Source organism: Ixodes scapularis, unplaced genomic scaffold (genome assembly GCF_016920785.2).
Source record: "Ixodes scapularis isolate PalLabHiFi unplaced genomic scaffold, ASM1692078v2 PGA_scaffold3__209_contigs__length_174095766, whole genome shotgun sequence".
Lineage (NCBI taxonomy): Eukaryota > Metazoa > Arthropoda > Arachnida > Ixodida > Ixodidae > Ixodes > Ixodes scapularis.
In genome coordinates this window covers 29,169,128-29,188,385 of record NW_024609868.1, presented here as the reverse complement: position 1 = coordinate 29,188,385, position 19,258 = coordinate 29,169,128, and the positions used below count along the sequence as shown (strand labels likewise).

General features: G+C 47.5%; 1 protein-coding gene across 1 annotated transcript in view; it reads left to right on the top strand.

The window, feature by feature from the left end:
• LOC115317860 (ornithine decarboxylase-like) overlaps positions 1-18,632 on the top strand; it is a 28,129-nt gene extending 9,497 nt beyond the window's left edge. The window contains exons 6-11 of the mRNA XM_040208138.1: positions 118-252; positions 652-817; positions 3,067-3,220; positions 11,535-11,638; positions 17,829-18,024; positions 18,463-18,632. Of these exons, the coding sequence (XP_040064072.1) occupies positions 118-252; positions 652-817; positions 3,067-3,220; positions 11,535-11,638; positions 17,829-18,024; positions 18,463-18,632 (925 nt within the window). The remainder of the gene's footprint in view (positions 1-117; positions 253-651; positions 818-3,066; positions 3,221-11,534; positions 11,639-17,828; positions 18,025-18,462) is intronic.
• The last annotated feature ends 626 nt before the right edge of the window (positions 18,633-19,258 follow it).

The following is a 19,258-nucleotide window of genomic DNA, read 5'->3' as shown; positions in this document are numbered from 1 at the left end:
TATTATTTCTATCTGAATCCCCCCCGTATATCTTTTTATGTGCAGACGATGTGAGACACGCTTAAAAAAACACTTTGTCGTCACTTCAATGTTTTTTTGTTTTTTTTTTTTATGTAGATTGTTGCTGCGCATAGCAGCCAGCGAGTTCGGCAGCCGATGGACGATGAACGAGAAGTTCTGTGCTTACTCTCACGAAATCGAGAATATTCTGAAGGTGGCTCTCAAGCTTGGCCGGAACGTGGTCGGAGTTGCGTGAGTACCTTTTGCTACGTTCTGTCAAAGCAAATTTGTTTCAAAAGGCTGATTTGCTTACGAGAGAGTCCTTGCCATCTCTTACAACGAGGGAACACACCGACACGCTGGTGGCACATATGAGGGAACCCTGGAGCTGCATTTCACCAGAGCAAAGGTTTTGTAGTGTTTGCCTGATCAAATGTACGTATACTATCTATAAGAAATGGTGAAATAACATTGTCAAACGTTTTTCAAGCCAAGAGAAAGAGCCATGCTCGAAAAATATAATGCACGGGAACCCCAAGCGTTCTACGGCTAGTCGAACCGATAGGTGGCGCCAGTGTGTTAAGAGATCACAAACGCTAGGTCGTAAATTGTCGCAAAGTGAAATATGTGTCGTCGCTGGATTTGTTGCAGCTTCCACGTGGGATGCGCCTACCATCATCCGGACATCTTCGTCAACACCATCGATCACGCCAAGCAAGTCTTTGACATGGGCACCGAAATGGGATTTCGAATGAACGTGCTTGACATCGGCGGTGGATTTCCGGGTGGAGTAAGAAAGCAGGATACGCTGGCCAAGGCAAGTTTCCACGGAACTGCTAAACCCAGACTGGCCGGCAAGGACAACCTGGGGCAAAGATTAGAATGCATAAACAGTAATTGCAATTTGTGGTGTGCATGTTTAGAGAGCCGGAAGTTTGTAAGCCTCAATAACCTCTGGTGTCCCAGCTGTAGATGAAAAAATTTACCAGCGAAGGTTCAGTCTTGTATACGTTGCTAAAAACAAGTAATCGATTACAGTTACTCTTGCTTAAGAAGTATTGAAGTAGATTACTTGATTACTGAATACGAAAAGTGATTGGCCGTTACCTGAAAAAAGTAATAGTGATTTCTCCGAGTACTTCATATTTTCAAAGCGATAGCGTTATATGGCGATTTGAAAACATATATTTCGTGCTGTTCATAATTCAATTAAATCACAATATTATAAAGTAATTATCGTCTTATTTTATGAGTTTTGGTCAACAATCCTCCTGCTAAACATTTTGGTTCGAGAATTCTTTGGTAGAAAACTTGTACGAACAAAAGGCGCCACTAAAAACGAAAAGAAAAACAAGTTAACCGGTTCAAGTAATTAGTAGCTCTAAAAGTAACCAGACTCTTTTTGTGATTACTTTCTAGTAAATGTCATAAATTGATTACAGCCTTACTGTATCGGAAACCAGCGAGGAACCAAGACGACGGTGTGAACCGAACGAACGTCGACCCTTTAAAGGCGGATTGGGCGCTCGTGCCTCGAGTCCCTATATGGGGTGGCTGAGTTGCCAGACCATGTTGCTGGCTCTGCCGTTACTCTTACTTCAAAAATTATCCATTAAAAATAATTAAATTACTTGTAAAGAGCCCGTGCAAGTCTGTGAAGATCTCAGTACCGGTCTGGAATTTTTAACGCGCATCACGCAGTATTGAACCACAGGCCGGTACGATGCTGGTACGGATCGAAACGGGCAGGAGTGGGGATTGAGCCCAGGATCCCTCTGTTCTGCAGCGCGAGTTTTCGCTCCATGCGCTCTAAGCTACGTTGCGCTGACACAACTCGACCCCTAATTCTCCCTTCAATTTCAAAAGCCATGCGTATTTTTCTACAAGATCACAGCGGCTATCCGTTCACAAAAACATATGTGCTATTATTTTTTCCCTACGGAGTTAGAATAATTCGACCTATGAAACTAGGGTGACGGATTTCGGGGATGAGTTATCCTCTGAAATTAAAGACACGACTTTGACTGACGGGCATCGCCACGCAAGCTAACCACCCATTTTCGTCCTTGAAAAGCATTTTGACTATTTTCCATGGTAACTTTCGCGAGAAAGTAGATAATCCAGGGACTTGAAAATAAAATTAGAATGTTGCTGCTGTATTGAGTGAGCACAGTTTCACGACTCGCGAAGATTCAAGATCAGTCAGGTACGCCAGTCTTGCGGAACGGTTTACCTGTATCTTGCTATATGAAATACCAATTCGCCGAGGCAGTTTATAAGGCTATGATAAGGAGCATTCGGTAAGAGGCACTTTATTTTTAGAGTGAAGATATAGGAAACTATTTCGGTTTATTCCGATCACACTAACAAGCAGTATGGAGCTGGTCAAAGCAAATCCAGCTAAGTCACCCCAAACAGCCTCGTCTTCTTCGAACGGAACTGTCATATCGTTGTAGACTGTACGTGCCGAATAAACGCAGGCACTACACCTTGTGTTCTGTTGGTCAGCTTGAGCTCACTGTACGTACTATACTAGGGTGCCCGGAACGCGTCTTCGACTGGTGTGTTTAACGCCTTATGCCGCCTTCCAGGTGGCAAAATATGACGTCACACTACAGGGCGGAGTGTGATACTCTTGTATGTCGCGATCCTGGTGGTTGGTGCTAGAAGTCTCGGCAAAAAAGTGCGAGTGATCACGAGTGTCGCTGTCATCGCGGAGTCCTGACTCTTAGCTGCTGGAGCTTCCTTGGACTGTCCATCAGAAGAGCGACCTGCACCAAGACATGCGTCTGTCACCACCACCACCACAGCTGGTGTGACGCCGCCAGTATCGCGGCCGGCGACAACATTGACACTTCTATGACGTCATCGGGCGAAAACCGAGGGACCAGTTTTCAAAACGCGATGAACACACCCGTTGGAGATGTGTTGCACGCGCCAGGGTACTACTATATTCTCGGTCGAGCCAGTCACATTTCCCACGCGGAAGACGTAATCATATTTTTCGGTTTCTACACCACGAAAACGTGAGTCCAAATGCGACGGTTCTCGGCGGTCTATTTTCAGGTGTGCGAGGCTGTTCGGTTCACCATCGATAAGCACTTTCCGCCGTCCAGCGGGGTGAAGATCATCGCCGAACCGGGCCAGTTCTTTGTCACGGCAGCGTACAGCCTGGTCGTCCGAGTCGTCGGCAAGAGGCAGAGGGAAATCAGCATCGATGGTGAAGCTCCGCCAATTTGCACTATTTCCAGCAAAGAGCTTTGTTTCATCACGAATGCTCCACAGACGCAATAACACCGCTTGATACGTCACACAAAAAGACACGGTGTTTGAGGCAGACATGATGACAGAATTATCTCTGTGGAGACGTCTCGAGCGAGTTCGAATGATAATATTTTCTACTCATGTACGCATCAAGCATGTCTGCAGACAGTTCTTTTATGACCAAATCTGAGGCGCGGAAGAATCGCGCCTCAGATGGCGTCAGCACACTGTCTTTCGTGTGGTGCGATCAACCGCGGCTGAATACTATAAGTAGACTGATATATTGTGCTCGCAGTAATAATGACACGGAAAACGTTCAGCTACGCCTATTCCCCCGAGACGCTAGTGATGATCGTTTAAATATGCTCCAACGGCTGTCGTTGACCCAATGGCTGCGACGACCCAGACGCCTTTGTTCAATAGACCCTTTACTAAATTCAGTCTGGCCATCTTAATCACTATCATCATCGCCAACAATAAACGACTCGAGTGATCTCTATTGTAGTAGGCTGGATCGCGGATCAGGAGACCGTCGGTGTCGCCACCGGCGGCCATTGCTTGACACCAGGCAATACACGCAGGTCTATGGGAGAAACGCACAAAAATAAGAATATTGAAGCATGTACGCTGTGCTCGGAGGCAAGAATTTCGTCGTGTGCTATGACCTTATGTCGAACGTTTGGAGATCGCATCAGTATTGGTCAAACGTTCGAACGCCGATTAAAGAAATGAAACGTACCGGAGCACCTACGGCTGAGCTGGCGAGCTTGCTCTCGTAGTGGAGTAAACAAAGGAACTTGGCGTCAATGAGACCGTCCTCTGGGAAGCCCAGAAGTTAATGAGTGACGAAGATGTTACATCTCGACAGCGGCTTTCCGGGAGTGAGCGAATTGCGCGTAGCAAAGCCTTCGAGCTTGTCGTTTGCTAAACCCAACTCAACGAAACCGCCACCGACTCCGCGGTAACTCTATAGGTAACTCTCGCCTCATTGAGCTCCACTACAGCGGAGTCACTCTCGACCACAAAATATATATTTATAACAACTGCGAGGGCTGTCAGTTTTAATGTTTGTACGCAAGCTATTTGACGGGCTTAAAGGAAAGCATCTGAAACGTTTCATTGCCGACAACAGCTTAGAAACGGGGGAAACAGCACTTAGCCCCAGCTGCCGAGGCCGCGGTCCGCGATCCAGCCTACTACAATAGAGATCAGTGGGCGACTCCCTCGCCGGGGGGAAAAGGCTGAAGGGGGGAGTGAAGCTTTTAGTTTTTTTTGCCCGATTCCCCCAAAGGTCATCCTGGTATATCCCATACCTCCTGGTGATAGTTACGAAATTGCTGACTGTAGGCAAATCGGCGCAAGAAAGAAATAATATTTTTGGTTCTCAGTTTCTAGGCTAGGTGGCGGAAGCTACCGGCTGTTATAAAGGGTACAGCCGTTAGCGTCCGTCCATCCATCCGGCTGCGATGATCGTCAGCGATGATCTTTCAGATGTGCTCAAACGGCTGCCGTTGACCCAATAACAGAGACGACCCAGACGTCTTTGTTCAATAGACCCTTTACTAAATTCTGTCTGGCCACCTTCATCACTATTATTATCGCCACCAAATAGGCGACTCCCTCGCCGGGGGGAAAAGGCGGGTGTTGCAGTTTTTAGGGTATTTTTTGCCAGATTCCCCGAATGGTCATCCTGATGATATCTCCACCGCCTGGTGATAGTTACGAAATTGCAGAGGGTAGGCAAATCGGCGAAGAAAAGAACTCATACTTTTGGTTCTTCAATTCTAGGCTAGGTGGGGGAAGCTAACACTTGTTATAAAGATTACAGCCGTTATCGTCCATTCATCACTCCGGCTTGTTCGGACACCATTAGCTTCACCATGTCGAGGCTGTAACGCTACTCGGAGTGTTGTTGTTGTCAGTGATGTCGTGGTGCAGAGCGTTTTATTTGTGCCAAATTACCTCACCAGCGACAAGGTTGACGGATACCACTCATCGTGAAGACTTCAACCCGCGCCCATATATACGCAGCCAGAAGTGTATGGTCTAAGGCTACGTGCAGTGCGGATCAATCGAAACGTTGTCGTGCACTGCACAGTGAGTACCTGTTTGTTCTGCTTTGGGTCGGATTCTAGTTTTTGGTCAATGTTACGTACTGCATATAGCATCTATTATCTCTGCAATGATCATGCACGTAAGTACGGCGGTGGATATGATAAAGAAAAAAGTCAGTTCGAACCAGTCTTCCCTGCTGCCTTCGTGCATGTTGGCTTGGGACACACGGTGGCTTGGGTGTAGACGTAAACATGTTTGTTGTGAGAAATAAAAATCTAATGCTTTCTCGTTCCATTCTTTCGTGCAGCGACTCGTCGATCGTGCGTGTGCGCGCACTACGCTTCCGGAGCCGAAATAAAACCGCATCCCCAAACCGGGCGTCAGCAGTGTTGACACATTATGGCTTGCTCAACTCGTGCGCATGCTGGTGCATGGCGAAGGAGAATGGTGCATGTCGTCATACTGTGGCACTTAAGCTCATCGTGCTGCTCCCTAAACGAGGGTATGAAAATGTGAGAGCTGAAGTATCTTGCATGGAGTTGCCTCAGAAGTGGAAACTACCGCGAGGGCATAAAGTTCCAGCGTGCAGCATTGATGAGCTTGAATGGAGGTCTGCAAGACGTGATGGAGTCACGTGGTCTTTTGCGTCTAGACTATACGAGGCTCGAAAGAGGCGAAGAAACGTCCACGATGTAGAAGAGGCTGCAAGGAAGTTCGGAACAGAGCCCATGCTCATGCCGTATCCGCATTTATTAGACATCTTCAGTTTATGCCGGCACGAGAGGCTAACTCCACCCATGGTAAGACATGGGAGGGTAACCATTTGTGGTGTCAAAAACACTTGTTTCGCATGATTTCTCGACGTATGTGAGCCCGGACATTCCAATCCGTATTACGACAAGAGGAGCAACTGCCACGCCGTCACGACCTACATTTGTTTCCTTGTCCTCAGTTTCTTCGGTTTCATCAGAGGACCTGTCAGCACCGAAGAGAAGCATACTTGAGGCAAGTACATAAACGAAACTGGGGTGTTATCTTTCAAAGAAAGTGGCATATGCAAATATACTAATATACATGAGAATATCTGCGTATTGAAGCGTTTAAAGACAGCACGGCAAGGAGAGAAGGGCGAATTGAACAGGCGTGTTGTTACCAGCACAGACAGAGGGCAAATTAAAAAAAGTGGCCGTCGTCCTCAAATGTGGAGACTTGGCTTGTCTTCTTCGCTACAATATGCTAATGTATATATGCCACCAACTTGCAATAAAGTGCGTGTTCATAATAGGGCTTGATGATTGTCTACATTGTTCCTTTGACACGTTGACGATGTTAGGCAATCTCCTCAACAGCATGTTCAAACGGTCCTCATGCACTTGTTTTCTAATTTTGTCAACATTTTCGGGGGTTGTACTCGTGGAAGGCCGCCTGGAGCTCTCTTCGTTATTGAAGTCCATACTGAAATCGCAAATGTTTGCATGCACATAGTAAAGAAAGCTTGTGTGGCACAGCTCCCAATGTTAACAGACTAACGCCCATCGCACGATGGGAGATGGATGTCGCCGCCCTCAACCGCGGCTGTGTGCACCGATGTACTGCCCCCCCTCCCCTCTACCCCTTTTTTGTGTTACAAAGCTAGTCCTGGAACTTTCTTATGGAAGTTTTTGATCCCGAAATTACTTACCCGTAAGCTTGGCACTTTGCCTTGAAGGTGGTTGTTTCAGACGACGAGGAGTCTTCGATGGGCTCAAAAAGACGTTCCATCAAGGACTGACCGTGTTCCCTTCCTTGACATCCTGCCTGTCTGACGAGGGATGTGACAAGACTTCGACCTCTAGATAAATTTTATGTCACCCTAAATCCAATCAAAACATCACCAAGCCTCTGTTCCATAAGGACGCCCCTGTCAACAATGATCACATGACGTCACGGTGGAATGAACTGGTATGCTTTATCTGTAGGTGGTGGGTTTGAACATGAAACTTTACCACTCTGCTGTATGAAAGGACAATACATACTTTCGTTGTAGGTTATTTCGGTGAAGATTGTGCAGGGAGTGTCATTTGAAATTTTCGAAAACAGTGCACCACCTGAAGCATCCTTAAACACCTGTCTTATCGTCTGTTACGGTTGAAAAAACGATTCGGTGGCCTCCCTGTTGTGAAGGTCCTTTCTGCCGACCCTCCGCCACCGATGCATGAATTGTAGTTCTCAAGTTTCGCCTAGCATCATCCAAACAAGAACCTCGTGGATTACGACCTGATATTGCCGGCCCCGGTGCGAGCTTTTCGATAAACAGCGCGCTCGAGACGAGCCGCAGGTGTATACGCTACGAAGTACGGTTTGGCACAGCGAGGCCAGGTCTGGCCTCCTTCCTGGGTTTCGGCTAACCAGAGCGGCGGGTCCCGTTCACGTCGGCTGATGACGTTTACGCCGCAGACGCATTCGATTCGAATATGTGTTGAACTTCACTGCGTGAGTCATCCTACTATTTCAAGTCAACCACCGCGAGGCTGGTGCAGCAGTGAACTGTGACTGAGCTTTGCCGGCTGGGTGTACTGTGTACGCTAAGGCAAGAGAGATGGTTAGCAGCGGGCATTGGATGTCAGCAAACAATGACTCGAGAAATCCCTACCTAAAGACCTGCGGCAGAAGATACTCTAACTCCACTCCTGGCACGTCACCTGGTTCAAGTCCCTGACTACGCAACACTTCTCAGAAGAGGGAAGAGGACGCATAGAAAAATAGTTTGGAGAGTCGGAAGGAATCTTGGTCAGCATAGTGACAATGCCCCAGCGTCTCCTTGACCCTGCAAGTGCCCTTAGAAAAAAAAAAAAGAAATGCGTTCGGACTTTTTATTTTTTCTGGAGGGGGGTTGGGGGGGGGGGGGGGAGTATCTTTTAAGAAATGTAACGAAATACATTTTATCCTGATTGTATCGCGATACTGCTCAACCCTGCTCCCGATCCCGACGGGCTCTGACCTTCTCTCCACGACGCATTGTGGCCGGTTTCACGGCTTCCTCCTGGGCGCGGGCTTTGCTTTTGCGAAGGCGAACACACTTGGGACTGTCATTTGTTTGAAAAAGCGCCGATTCCCATCCATGTTCGGCAAATAGCTGTCAGCGGTGAAGTGCCATGGAGCACTTTGGCAAATTGTGCCACCGTAAAGAACTTCCCTTCGTCCCGTTTTATGGCGATAATCCACCTTTTCTTCGCATCAAGATCTCCCGGGAAGGCAAAAAACGACACATGTAACAAGAGTAAGTAACATAACGTAGGGTTGAAGCGAAAAAATACACAATCGTTACGAATGCGGAAAGGTTTATGAACGAAAAGGCTTGCCTTGCAGCCGTTCGCGTCCCGGACGCCTCTCTGATTAATTGCATAGCGGTATACATAAATGAACTGGTTTTGTAGTGGAGTTCTACCGTGTCTCGACTGACACGGTGGGTTAGAACGGGTATGAGAGCCAGAAGCGAAAAATGCTGGAACGAACGCACGCAGGCACCTGTACGCGCGCGTACGGAAGTCATGTGCCATCCTAATGGTGGGAGCTGGACGCTTTGTGCTCCTCTCGAGAGATGGCGCTGAATTTGTTAGAGGGTCTATCCCTGGAGCGCTTAGTAAGAGCGGTCTATTGTTATTTTGACCAGTAAGCAGAAGATCATAATGTATGATATTTGTCTATGACCGATTCAATTGTTGCGTTTTCAGTGATCCCTGGAGACTGCTGCATTAACTGGTACCATTGAATAATCCACAAAAATAGACCATTGTATTGTATTGTTGTTGTATTGTATTCTGCGGCGCAATCTCTTTGAAACGAGAGTCGAAGTTCGACACACCAAAAAAGTTAAAAAAGAAAAAAAGGAAAGAAAAAAAAAAGAAAAAAAGGGGGAGAGAAGGGGGGAGGTCGTCAGGGCCCACCATCTGTCGTCGATGACCCCTGGTGGGCGGAGGGTAACAGCTATATGATCACGGTGGTCCGATCGGTACGCGCTGACTTCTCGGTGCGCAAATCACCGTCGCACTTTCCACCACGCCTCCAGTTTTTGCCTAGAACAGGCCACGTGGTCATGTTCATTCGTGAAGCCGAGTGCCTGCTCGATGCGGGAATCCCCAATGGGCGCTGGCAGGAGCTTCTGGCACGTGAGCAGCAAATGCTCGGTGGTCTCTTCGTCTTCTCCACAGGCGCTGCATGTCATGTCCGTCACGTTGCTGTCAAACTTTCGACGGTACTGTCTTGTGCGCAGGGCACCACCGCGGGCCTCGATGAGTAGGCGACTTCCCAGCGTGTTTTTGCAGAACGTTATTGGAGCGATCTCGGTCTTGAAAAATGCATACAAATGCATGCTAGTATGCTGTTGCATTCCCAATATCCAGCGCTCCCTTTCGACAGCCTTTATCTGCGTTCGCACTTTACGCACCCAATCTTTTTCAGCTTGAGGCTCATCACTCATGCAAAAGGCTCCAAACTTTGTGCCGAGGCGGGTGACACGATTCCTCCACGTCGAATGGATGTTCTTGAGGTGAATGTAGACGAAAAGTCGCCGTGCCCAGCGGTCTTCGTCCATATGCCGGAGTCGCGCGTAGTACTCTAGCTTGCTGCTGGCTTCTCGTGCCTCGAAAGATAACCATCCGACGTCTCCTTCAACAAGCTCGTCCACTTGTCCATGGCATCCCAGCGCTTGACGTCCGACATCTCTTTGGCGTCGTTCAAGATATTCACGAAGCTTGCTGGGTATGCCAATGACAGAGTTTCCAAAAGTCAGCCCGGGTACCGCGACGGCCTTCCAAAGTTCCCTGGTAACGACGTATTGGTCGCAGCTCTAGAGGCACCGTCTTCGCAGTATGTTTCGCTTACGCACTGAGGACGTCCTGAGGTTTTGGTGATGCTCAGCGAGGTAGTTTTCTGTAGCTGATAGTGTCACGCCAAGGTACCTGTACTTGGTGCAAACAGGGATCGCCGCACCCTGTAGGATGAATGGTACAATGTTCTCTTCCTGGCGGGAAAAAATAACTGTCGCTGACTTGTCAGCATATGCGAAATGCACAGCGCCATCTAGTGGGACGCCGAAGAACATGCTCCGTCTTTCCAGTTGGCTTCGGCGCTGGCGAAGGACAGGGCGCGAAAGCGTAGTTCAGAAGAATGCTTCGCTCGCTCAAGCACTCGCGCCGAGAAAGCGCTTTCAAGAAACCAGGCGCCCTCGTCCGTGCCGGCACCCAAAGTCAAATTTCGAGCGAAAGTGTACGTCCTCCATGTTGGTCGCGGTGAGAAACCAGGAGCCGGCGAGGGGACGAGCACGTACGTGCACAAGAAGAGCGCAAAAAAAAACTAACCCTTAGATCGCAGGTGTGGGTGAGGATCGATGACGGTAATCAGGAAGCCTCAAATGTTACCGACAACGCTACGAAATTAAAAAAAAAAAACAAAAAAAAAACAGCGGAGGAATTTGGGCGCAACAAAGATTGCAGCCTACAGAGTGTTGCCAGGCTTTCAAACAATTTCGCATATGGTCTTTTGACCGATTTTTCCTTTAAAGAAGCGATGCAAAAAATGTTTGTACTTTAGAAAAGTAACGCTTAGAACGAATCCCTGGCGTTAATGACCTGTTAACACGCGTTTGTTTTTCACCACAAGCAATAGAAGTTGCAGAAAAAAATGAAAGAAAAACGAACAGCGTTCACCCCCACAACTCGCAACTATAACAAGCGGCCACGTGATCTGGTGTCGGTTATATGTCGCCAATGTTAATCATAGCCGCGCGCTGGGGTTGACAAGGCACAGGACGCGCGCTGAGTTCCAGACATTGTTATGTTTCGGCTATTGTTGTCATTGCAGCGATTAGACACGGTCCACTACCCGAATTCTTCTCGAGCTATCGATTATCAAGAGCCCAAATCGAGTGCCCACGCAATGCTTGGGCCCAATCCTTGAGCCGCATTCAAATATCGTCACTGGGGGATACTGCGATCCACCAGCTACGTAATTACGTTTTGGGAAGGAGAGATTAAAAGAAAAGGCTCGCTTTTTGTCCTTGAAATGACACCGCAACAAGAAAGTTTCTTAGTGAATGGCGTTGCGTGCGAGTGTATATGGGTCCCACAAGTGCGAGTAAGGTCGTGTAAAGTGAAAAACAATCTAGGCGAATATCGTTGCACGGCCCCTTTGACTGGTTAACACTGTTTGAAGAATTGTCTTGGACCTCACCGCAGGTGTCGTGTGCTCGCACGTGGATGTCTTCATCAACGAAAGTACGGAGAACTGCGTCTCGAGATATCTCTACCCGTTCTTGGATATTCAGCTCCATCCCTTGACGGTGAGTACGAAATTCTGTTTTCTGCTAAAGCGAGTTTGTAAAGAGAAACAGGCCAGTTACCACTGTGTCCGAAGTCTATTATGCATTAAATGCAGTATATTGTATAAGAAACGATCGTTTAAATGTGTTTAGAAAGCATTAAACAGTCAAGAGCTTACATTTTGTGTCAATTTGCCCGCAAAATGTAGCGGTGAAATTATATTGGTGCACAAATCAAATTGACGACACGAAACGTGACGTGAATTTTCCCCGGAAATCTTAACGGAGGAACGTAGTTTGTGTACAGGTCACGTGACATAAATCTCCCGCTAAATTCAGCGGCGAAACTGAAGTAGTGTTTAAGTGGCGTGGCGTCAACTTCATCTAAAGCAGAACGTTGTCGCGGCAGGTCTAGTGACTAGAACACGAGCTGTCGCTTCTAAAGTTTCTAGATAAAAGCATCCTACAAGTAGAGACATTCTTTGAAACGCCAACAGCATGACAGTGCAGGTTTTAGGAAGCGAAGGGTGGCGTACAGCAGAGGTTTGAACTGAATGCCGCCATTTTGTTCCAGCGCAATGTGCTTTGTCATTTGTATTGATGGTCGTTACTTGTAAAATACGTATCGAGGGACTTTAGTCGCGACAGGTTTATTAATCATACCGAAAACACACAGGTAAAAAAAAAGAAAGTCGCTTACAACACCCTGTAACACCGAATCAGAGCGCAGCTCTTGAGGAGGAGGAGGAGGTGAGGGTACTGAGGGGAGCGTATACCCCTCCTCCCCCCTCCTCACCCCCTCATCCTGCGTGCTACCTGCTACTCCTCCCTCCGAGTGGCGTCGGCGTCGCCGTCGGCGTAACCGTGAGGTCACGTGACTCCCGTGAGGTCACGTGACGTCATCGTGATGACGTCATCAGTGACGGCACCCAAGCAGCACGGATTTTGGCCAGGCAATGGCCAATGGCTGGGGATGGTCTCGTGGCCAGCGGCCAAAGAGTGGCCATACATTGGCCAATGCTTGGCCGATGGGTGATGGCCAGTGGCCATTGGCCAATGGCCAGGGAAAGGCCAGTCATCGGCCAATCTCTGGCCACTGGCCAAAGGACCATTGCCAGCCATTGGCCAATGCTTGGCCAACTCTGTGCTGCTTGGCTGATCACGTCATCAGTGACGACATCTGGATGATGGTGATGGTGATGAGGATGACGTAATCGTGATGACGTCATCATGATGACGTCACTGATGACGTCATCAGTGACGTAACCGGTGACGTCACGCGTCCCATAATGCACCGCGTGGTTACGCCGACGCCGACGGCGACGCCCCTCAAGCTGTAAACGGGCGCCTAAGAGCTGCGCTCTAAAAAAAGAATATTACGGCGGCGCGTTCACTCTGCGTGGGTGGTTTCAGCCGCTGATTGCGAACCCCCCAAAAAACAACGGGCGCCACGACGTTTCACTTTTGGCGCTACTTCATTGGCTGCTTGGGACCGTAGCGTCTGCTACGCTCGGACTTGGCGTGAAACGGACTATACAGCAAGCAAGTGTTCCAAAATGCGTCACCCGCGGCGCATCGGAACGCATCGGGCGCCATCATTAGTTGAGGATGGGTGTACACAAAAGGACGCGGGCGCGTTTGGGCGAGGGGGGGGGGGGGGGGGTTAAAGAAGCGCTCGAGGCATAGAGTAATATAGTAAACGTAAAGAGAGGACACAGTAGCCGATTCGCGGCCCAGATTGTGCGTTTCATACCCTCCGCTACGTGGCGCTTTTCTGCAATTTGGTTAAAATTAATTAAAACTCTTTCTGTGAAAAATATTTATTTTTTAATTGGCAATGCTCTAAAATTGTTTAAAGTACTTACAACGGCTAAATAGTTTAAATCAAATACGTCACAAAAAACACGTGATGAATGGCGCCTGCCATGGCCTGCCTGCCTGCACGCCGTCGCTTCTGCATCATTCTGCATGGCCTTTGCTCGTCCCTGCGTCGTTCGTCTGTGCCGTGCGTGCCGTCCATCTGTGCTTTCTGCTGCATTATGTTCGGTCGACTTGCATCAATCAAGGTGACGCATGACCGTCCGCGTGCTCGCATGCTCGGCGTGAATTCGTGCAATCATTTCTGTAACATGGAAGAAAATTGTGCCCCACAGGTCTACTCTTTCTTGCAATCATATCCCTTGTTTATGCTTTATGCCAAGGAACTTCCTGAGGCGGCCATGGCTACAGCCCTTCTCTGTGATAGGATGTGCATACCTTTTTAACTGTCTAAATAGCTAAAAAATTCAAGAAGACAGGGCAGAAGTTGCGTCATGCCAATCTGAAGGGAGAATCTGAAATACTTTATTTTTTCCACGAGTAACTCGGATGGATTTCAGCATGGCAGTTGCAAAGTAGAAGGCAGCCATAAGCCATCATTGTGTGGCAAGTTACTATAAAAAGTTTCCTCATGTTCTGTGATAATCTTTCAAGCAGCCATGACTTGAAGTTCTTACTTACACGACGCCTGCAGCAAGACACACTTGAGTACGTTTTTGGAGCTATATACGACAAATGCTGGGCTGCAACACAAACCCAAATGTGGATCAGTTCACCTCAGGACTAAAACCCCTCTGGATAAAGAAACTGTTCAAACTTTCGGACAATGAAAACGTAGAGGATGACAAGGCTGACCTCCTAGAGGAGTTGCAAATATCTTCGCACCATGAAAGTTTAATTTCAGACTTTGTGAAATGTCTTCCAATTGATAACTTCCCGCCACTAGAGGATATTTCTGAGCTGGCATCAGACATCAAGTCTAACATAATTGATGACTCGTCCACTTTTTTTTTATCACGTTTGTGGCTATTTGATCAAGCTTTTGCTTGAGCAGACAACTTACAGCTGTGGCTGTTCTCAGCTGCTATCGGATGAGTCTAATAACTTGACCAGGCCTCACCAGTACTCTTGTTCCTAAAGCATACCACGTGCCTGGAAAATTCTTCGGGAACTTAGTAATACCATCACAGGCTGCCTTTCATTTTATTCAGCAACTAGAAAATCACTTTCTTGCCATAATAGAGAGTGTGACACATGTTCGAGAAGTCTGTGCCGCCTTGTATAGCACACTTTGAGGTCTGGGTGGTTTTAGCCTTTGCCCAGAGGAGTACCACAAAGGGTTTTCTTAAAGTTGTTTTGCAGAATACGCTTGTGTTGACATGTTTGATTTCTTAACCGGAATTTGGACAAAGTTCGCTTGCACTCTTCAGTGGTTAATAAGAACGAGACAGGTTTAACTGTTAATAGTGTATTAACAGAGGCGGTTGCCAAACCAAAAACAAAAAGTGCTTAAGTGGGCGGTGCAGCTTGCTCTCCAAATATTTGTTTCCCCTTTTTACAGCGAATGTGTATCACGGATCCCTAACAAAAATATTTGTCCACTTTCTACAAAATTTTGATAGAAAATAGTGTATAGAGGCTAAAAATATTTGAAAGAAAATGTATCCACTTTTGTATCCACTGTCCATAGTTTTTTAGCCGCTTTTTTCTGAAGCCATATTTCTTTTCTGAACAATTTCGGGGAATTGAATCTTGTCAGATTTTGAATAGAGTTCGCATTGTTTGGTAATGGCTCGCCCGCAGTGAGTTTGAGGCTATGCAAATTGGTGTTTCTTTATATTTGCCGGAAATCGGGAATTTGTACTATCCGGCGTGTGCTTCGCACTGCTATTATACTCTTATGACTGGTAATGATAGCGGTGTCTCATTTATTTCTGCACTTACTTCCCGTACCCGTGTCGGCGTGAAAGTGAATGTATCATACAGCATGTTCTCCGTGGAAAGGTTTTGTTAACTTGGTTCCGCTAAGAATCTATTACGAAGTGTACGATATGCCGAAGTCCTTCATATTCATTTATTTTTGTGAGTACCGATCTTTTTCGTATAAAACGTACAGAGCTTCTGAAGTAAATCATGTATACATGAATGTGGTCCAATAAAATGTGTTCGAACCACTTACTGTTGTTGACCCCAAAATGCTCCACCAGGCAGGAGTCAAAGCGGTGATTGTGTAACTTCAATGCTTTTCAATAGGAAAAGAACAAGAAATATATATACTTATGCTTTGTGAAGTAAGTTGAAATATTGTTTGATACATTTTGCACGGACTCTATCGTAAAAAATAAAGCAAAAGTGCGTCAGTATTAAAAAAAAAAAAAAAAAAAAAAAAAACAGCGGCTTCGGGAGTCAAGGAGCTCCCGAGAGCCGAGCGAGGCGGGAAGGATAGAGAGAGAGAAGGGTACCGGAGAACCGGGGCAGAAACGCCCAAACCCAAACAGAAACTAACTTGACCGGAAACGGAATCAGATTACACTTAATACCGCCCGCTAGGAGCGCTACCTGTCACTGGTCTATCTGGGCCGCTGGGGCCTATGGCAGTGTCCGCTCTTTGCCTTGTGTATCTTATTCTATGCTCGAGGTGCAAAAGCAGACGAACTTGCACACCACATATATAGTACAGAAAGTCGTCGTGGCGTGTCATGGGCTCCGAGATTGCCGACGCTCGTTACGCATAGGCAAGTTCGTTCGCGCGGCTCGTATGCGAGCGCGGGTGGAACGTTCAGGGTGCACGTGGTTGTCTAAACACGAAGCCCTGAAAGCAGGTTCGAAAACACGCGCTGAAAATCGCCACGCGGTAAACTTTAACGACGTTCGCATAGCCTCTGTCCTGTGCATTACCGACCCTATGCGCGGGGCAATGATTAACACTATAGACCGCGGTCATTGCCGACGCGTCGTGCAAAAGGCACTCTGCAGACACTGTCTGTGGAGTGTTTGTTTCTTGTGTGACCGACCTGTCAGACTGGTCGTACAGCACCTGTCTGTAGACGTGTGTTCCATGCGTACATATACACTTAAGAAGCAAATATGCTTCGAAGATGCTTGAAGCGTATCCGCAGATACTTCTTTCATGATGTCTACAGCGAAAAGTGTCTTTTGTACGATGTATACGAGCAGCGTGACCCCATATTAAGAGTTTCTTCAATCTGGTGCTATGCGGAGAGCAAGTCGTTCGCTTCTTGCGCAGGGGTTGCGGTGACGTCAGAACGACGCCGACTTCTGATTGGCTTTGATTGAAGGGACAGTGGGTAGACCTCAATGCTAGATGCCTTGAGGTTTACCCACTATTTGTTTCTCAATCAGCCAATAAGAGCTCGGAGTTCTTACATCATTGCAACCCCTGCGGAAGAAGCAGACCAGGGATGGGCAGTATTTCAAATACAAGTATTTGAAATACGTGTTTCAAATACTTTGTGTATTTTGCAGTTGTATTTAATTACAAATTGGGTAATGTATTTGACGTGTGTATTTATATTCTAAAACGTGGGTATTTCAAATACAATTGTAATTAAATACAGTTTTGTGGGCGAAAATACATCCCTCAAATTTATTGTCAGGACTCAATTTGCTCATCCTAAGACGTGTCCAGAGCAGGAAGAAAACTATGTTCTGCACCGAATGCAGTGTCTCTCAATCAAGCACAAGCGTTTAGTGACTTTGTGATTACGGTGCTAGTCCAGGGCAAGAATAGTGACGAAATCAACTTTCACAGGCAGACTGGCTAAATAAGTGCCTGTGACAACTTGTGATGCTTTCCAGCCTGATTTCCATCCATATCTTTGCCTGGAACATTCTAAATGCGCGGGTCGTCCCGATTTTCGTAAATGGTGCGAGTTGCAACAATAAAAAAATTATCTAGCTTGTGCTGCGCGTCTTGATCGTCTCGGTTCTTTGTTGGTCTATACCAAAATGTAATCGACAAAGAAAGCTGCTTGAAGCTCTGCACTTTTTCCACCTATTACGTCCAAGCTGATTACATTTTTTTTTGTGATTATATTTCTATTACGTTACTAGAGCCTCGCACACTAACTCCCGAGTGTGCGATGCAAAATTAAAATGAGATAGCCAGAAACCCGTTACAGGTGCCCTGAGGCCGCTGACGCAAATTTTGAGGAATGTATCTGGAAAAGTATTTGGAGGAGACCAAATACATTTCGTTGTATTTGTATCTTGCACTTAAATGCTTTTTTAGGAATGTAATTAGATTTGTAATTAAATACATTTTTGACAAAGTGTTTTGTTTTGTATTTTGATACATATTTGAATGTATTTTGCCCATCCCTGAAGCAGACGAACTTGCTCTCCGCATAATCTGCTTATGTGCTATGCGCAGCCACCGTTCGACAGACCCCGCAATGTTGTCACATCGCTGTGGGGAGCCACCTGCAACCCAATTGACCGCATGGAGGAAAGGACGCTCATGTTCGACGTCACGGTGGACGAGTGGCTCTTCATGGACAACATGGGCCCCTACGGTCTGGTCAGGGCCACGGGTTTCAATGGCTTCGGCTTCCCCTTGGTCAAGTACAGTGCAAATCACACTTGTCTATAACGCGCGAGCATGCGGCTTTCTCCGGGGAGCGCTAGACTGGTGCCATTCGCGGTAACTAAGCTAGTCACGTGGCGCAACATGGAAAGGCCCGCTCGAGGGGTGTCGTCCTACCCACTCTATCAGCTGGCGGCGAACGCGGAAGGCTGCTCGCACGCTTTTTACAAACATCATTGCTCGAACAATGAACAGAGTAAAGCACGAAGGCGTATCAACGATGTCGTCATCAAAAAACAAAAATATATCATAAAGCACTTTTATTTTTATCGCTTACCAAGCTGATAGAGTGGGCAGGACACCCCTCGAGCGGGCCGTTCTATGTTGCGCCACGTGACTAGCTTAGTTTCCGCGAATGCCACCAGTCCAGCGCTCCCCGGAGAAAGCCGCTCGCTCGCGCGTTATAGACAAGTGTGATTAGGACTGTACATAACCACTGTAGACAAAACGCCGCCCGTTCAAAGACTGGTGGACTCGATGGTGATGAGAGGAGGTTACGGTCAAGTCGAGGAATCAATCATGGCTCGTCATCCAAGCAAGCCCATCCCGGTCGCCGACGCCGGCGCAGACGAAAAGGGCTTAGAAGCGTGAATAACATATCAGCAAAGAATCAATACCACTTTGAGGACTACGCCTGCTCCTTTCCTCCGCCGCCCCCCCCCCCCCCCTCCCCCCTTAAATATAGTGGATCTCCGCAGTGCTGCCTAGCTTCCGTCAACATCACCGTTCTCGCGTCCGGCAGCGTCCCGCATTGATCGCGACTCTAGCACGCGCGGCGTAGACAAGACGGTCGCGTGTGCCGCTATTGCGGCTGCTGTCGTCGAGCTTCTGCGTGTTTGCAGCTTGGGGCGGGTGGGGGTCTACTAACCATGATGTCACGTGCAGGCCTGGTCTTCTAGGTGGTGTTGCAAGAGCTCGCCACGCTGAAGCTGTGACGTGGCGCACGGGTCTGTGCCACATCGTGGTGCTAGCGGTGGTTGCTATGGTTACGCCGCTCGGTGACGGGATGCAACGAGAATTTTTTACTCACGTTTTTCGCCCTTTAGGGCACTGCCGAGCACTGCATATGCACGATGGGATTGTCTTTCTTCTATTTTTGGTGGCTCTAGGGTACATACAGTTGGCGACACCACGCAAGAATACGTAAGTACAGCGCGACGTGAAATGCACGTATAAATCGCGGTGATAAATAAACGATAGTTTGTTATGCAATTTTT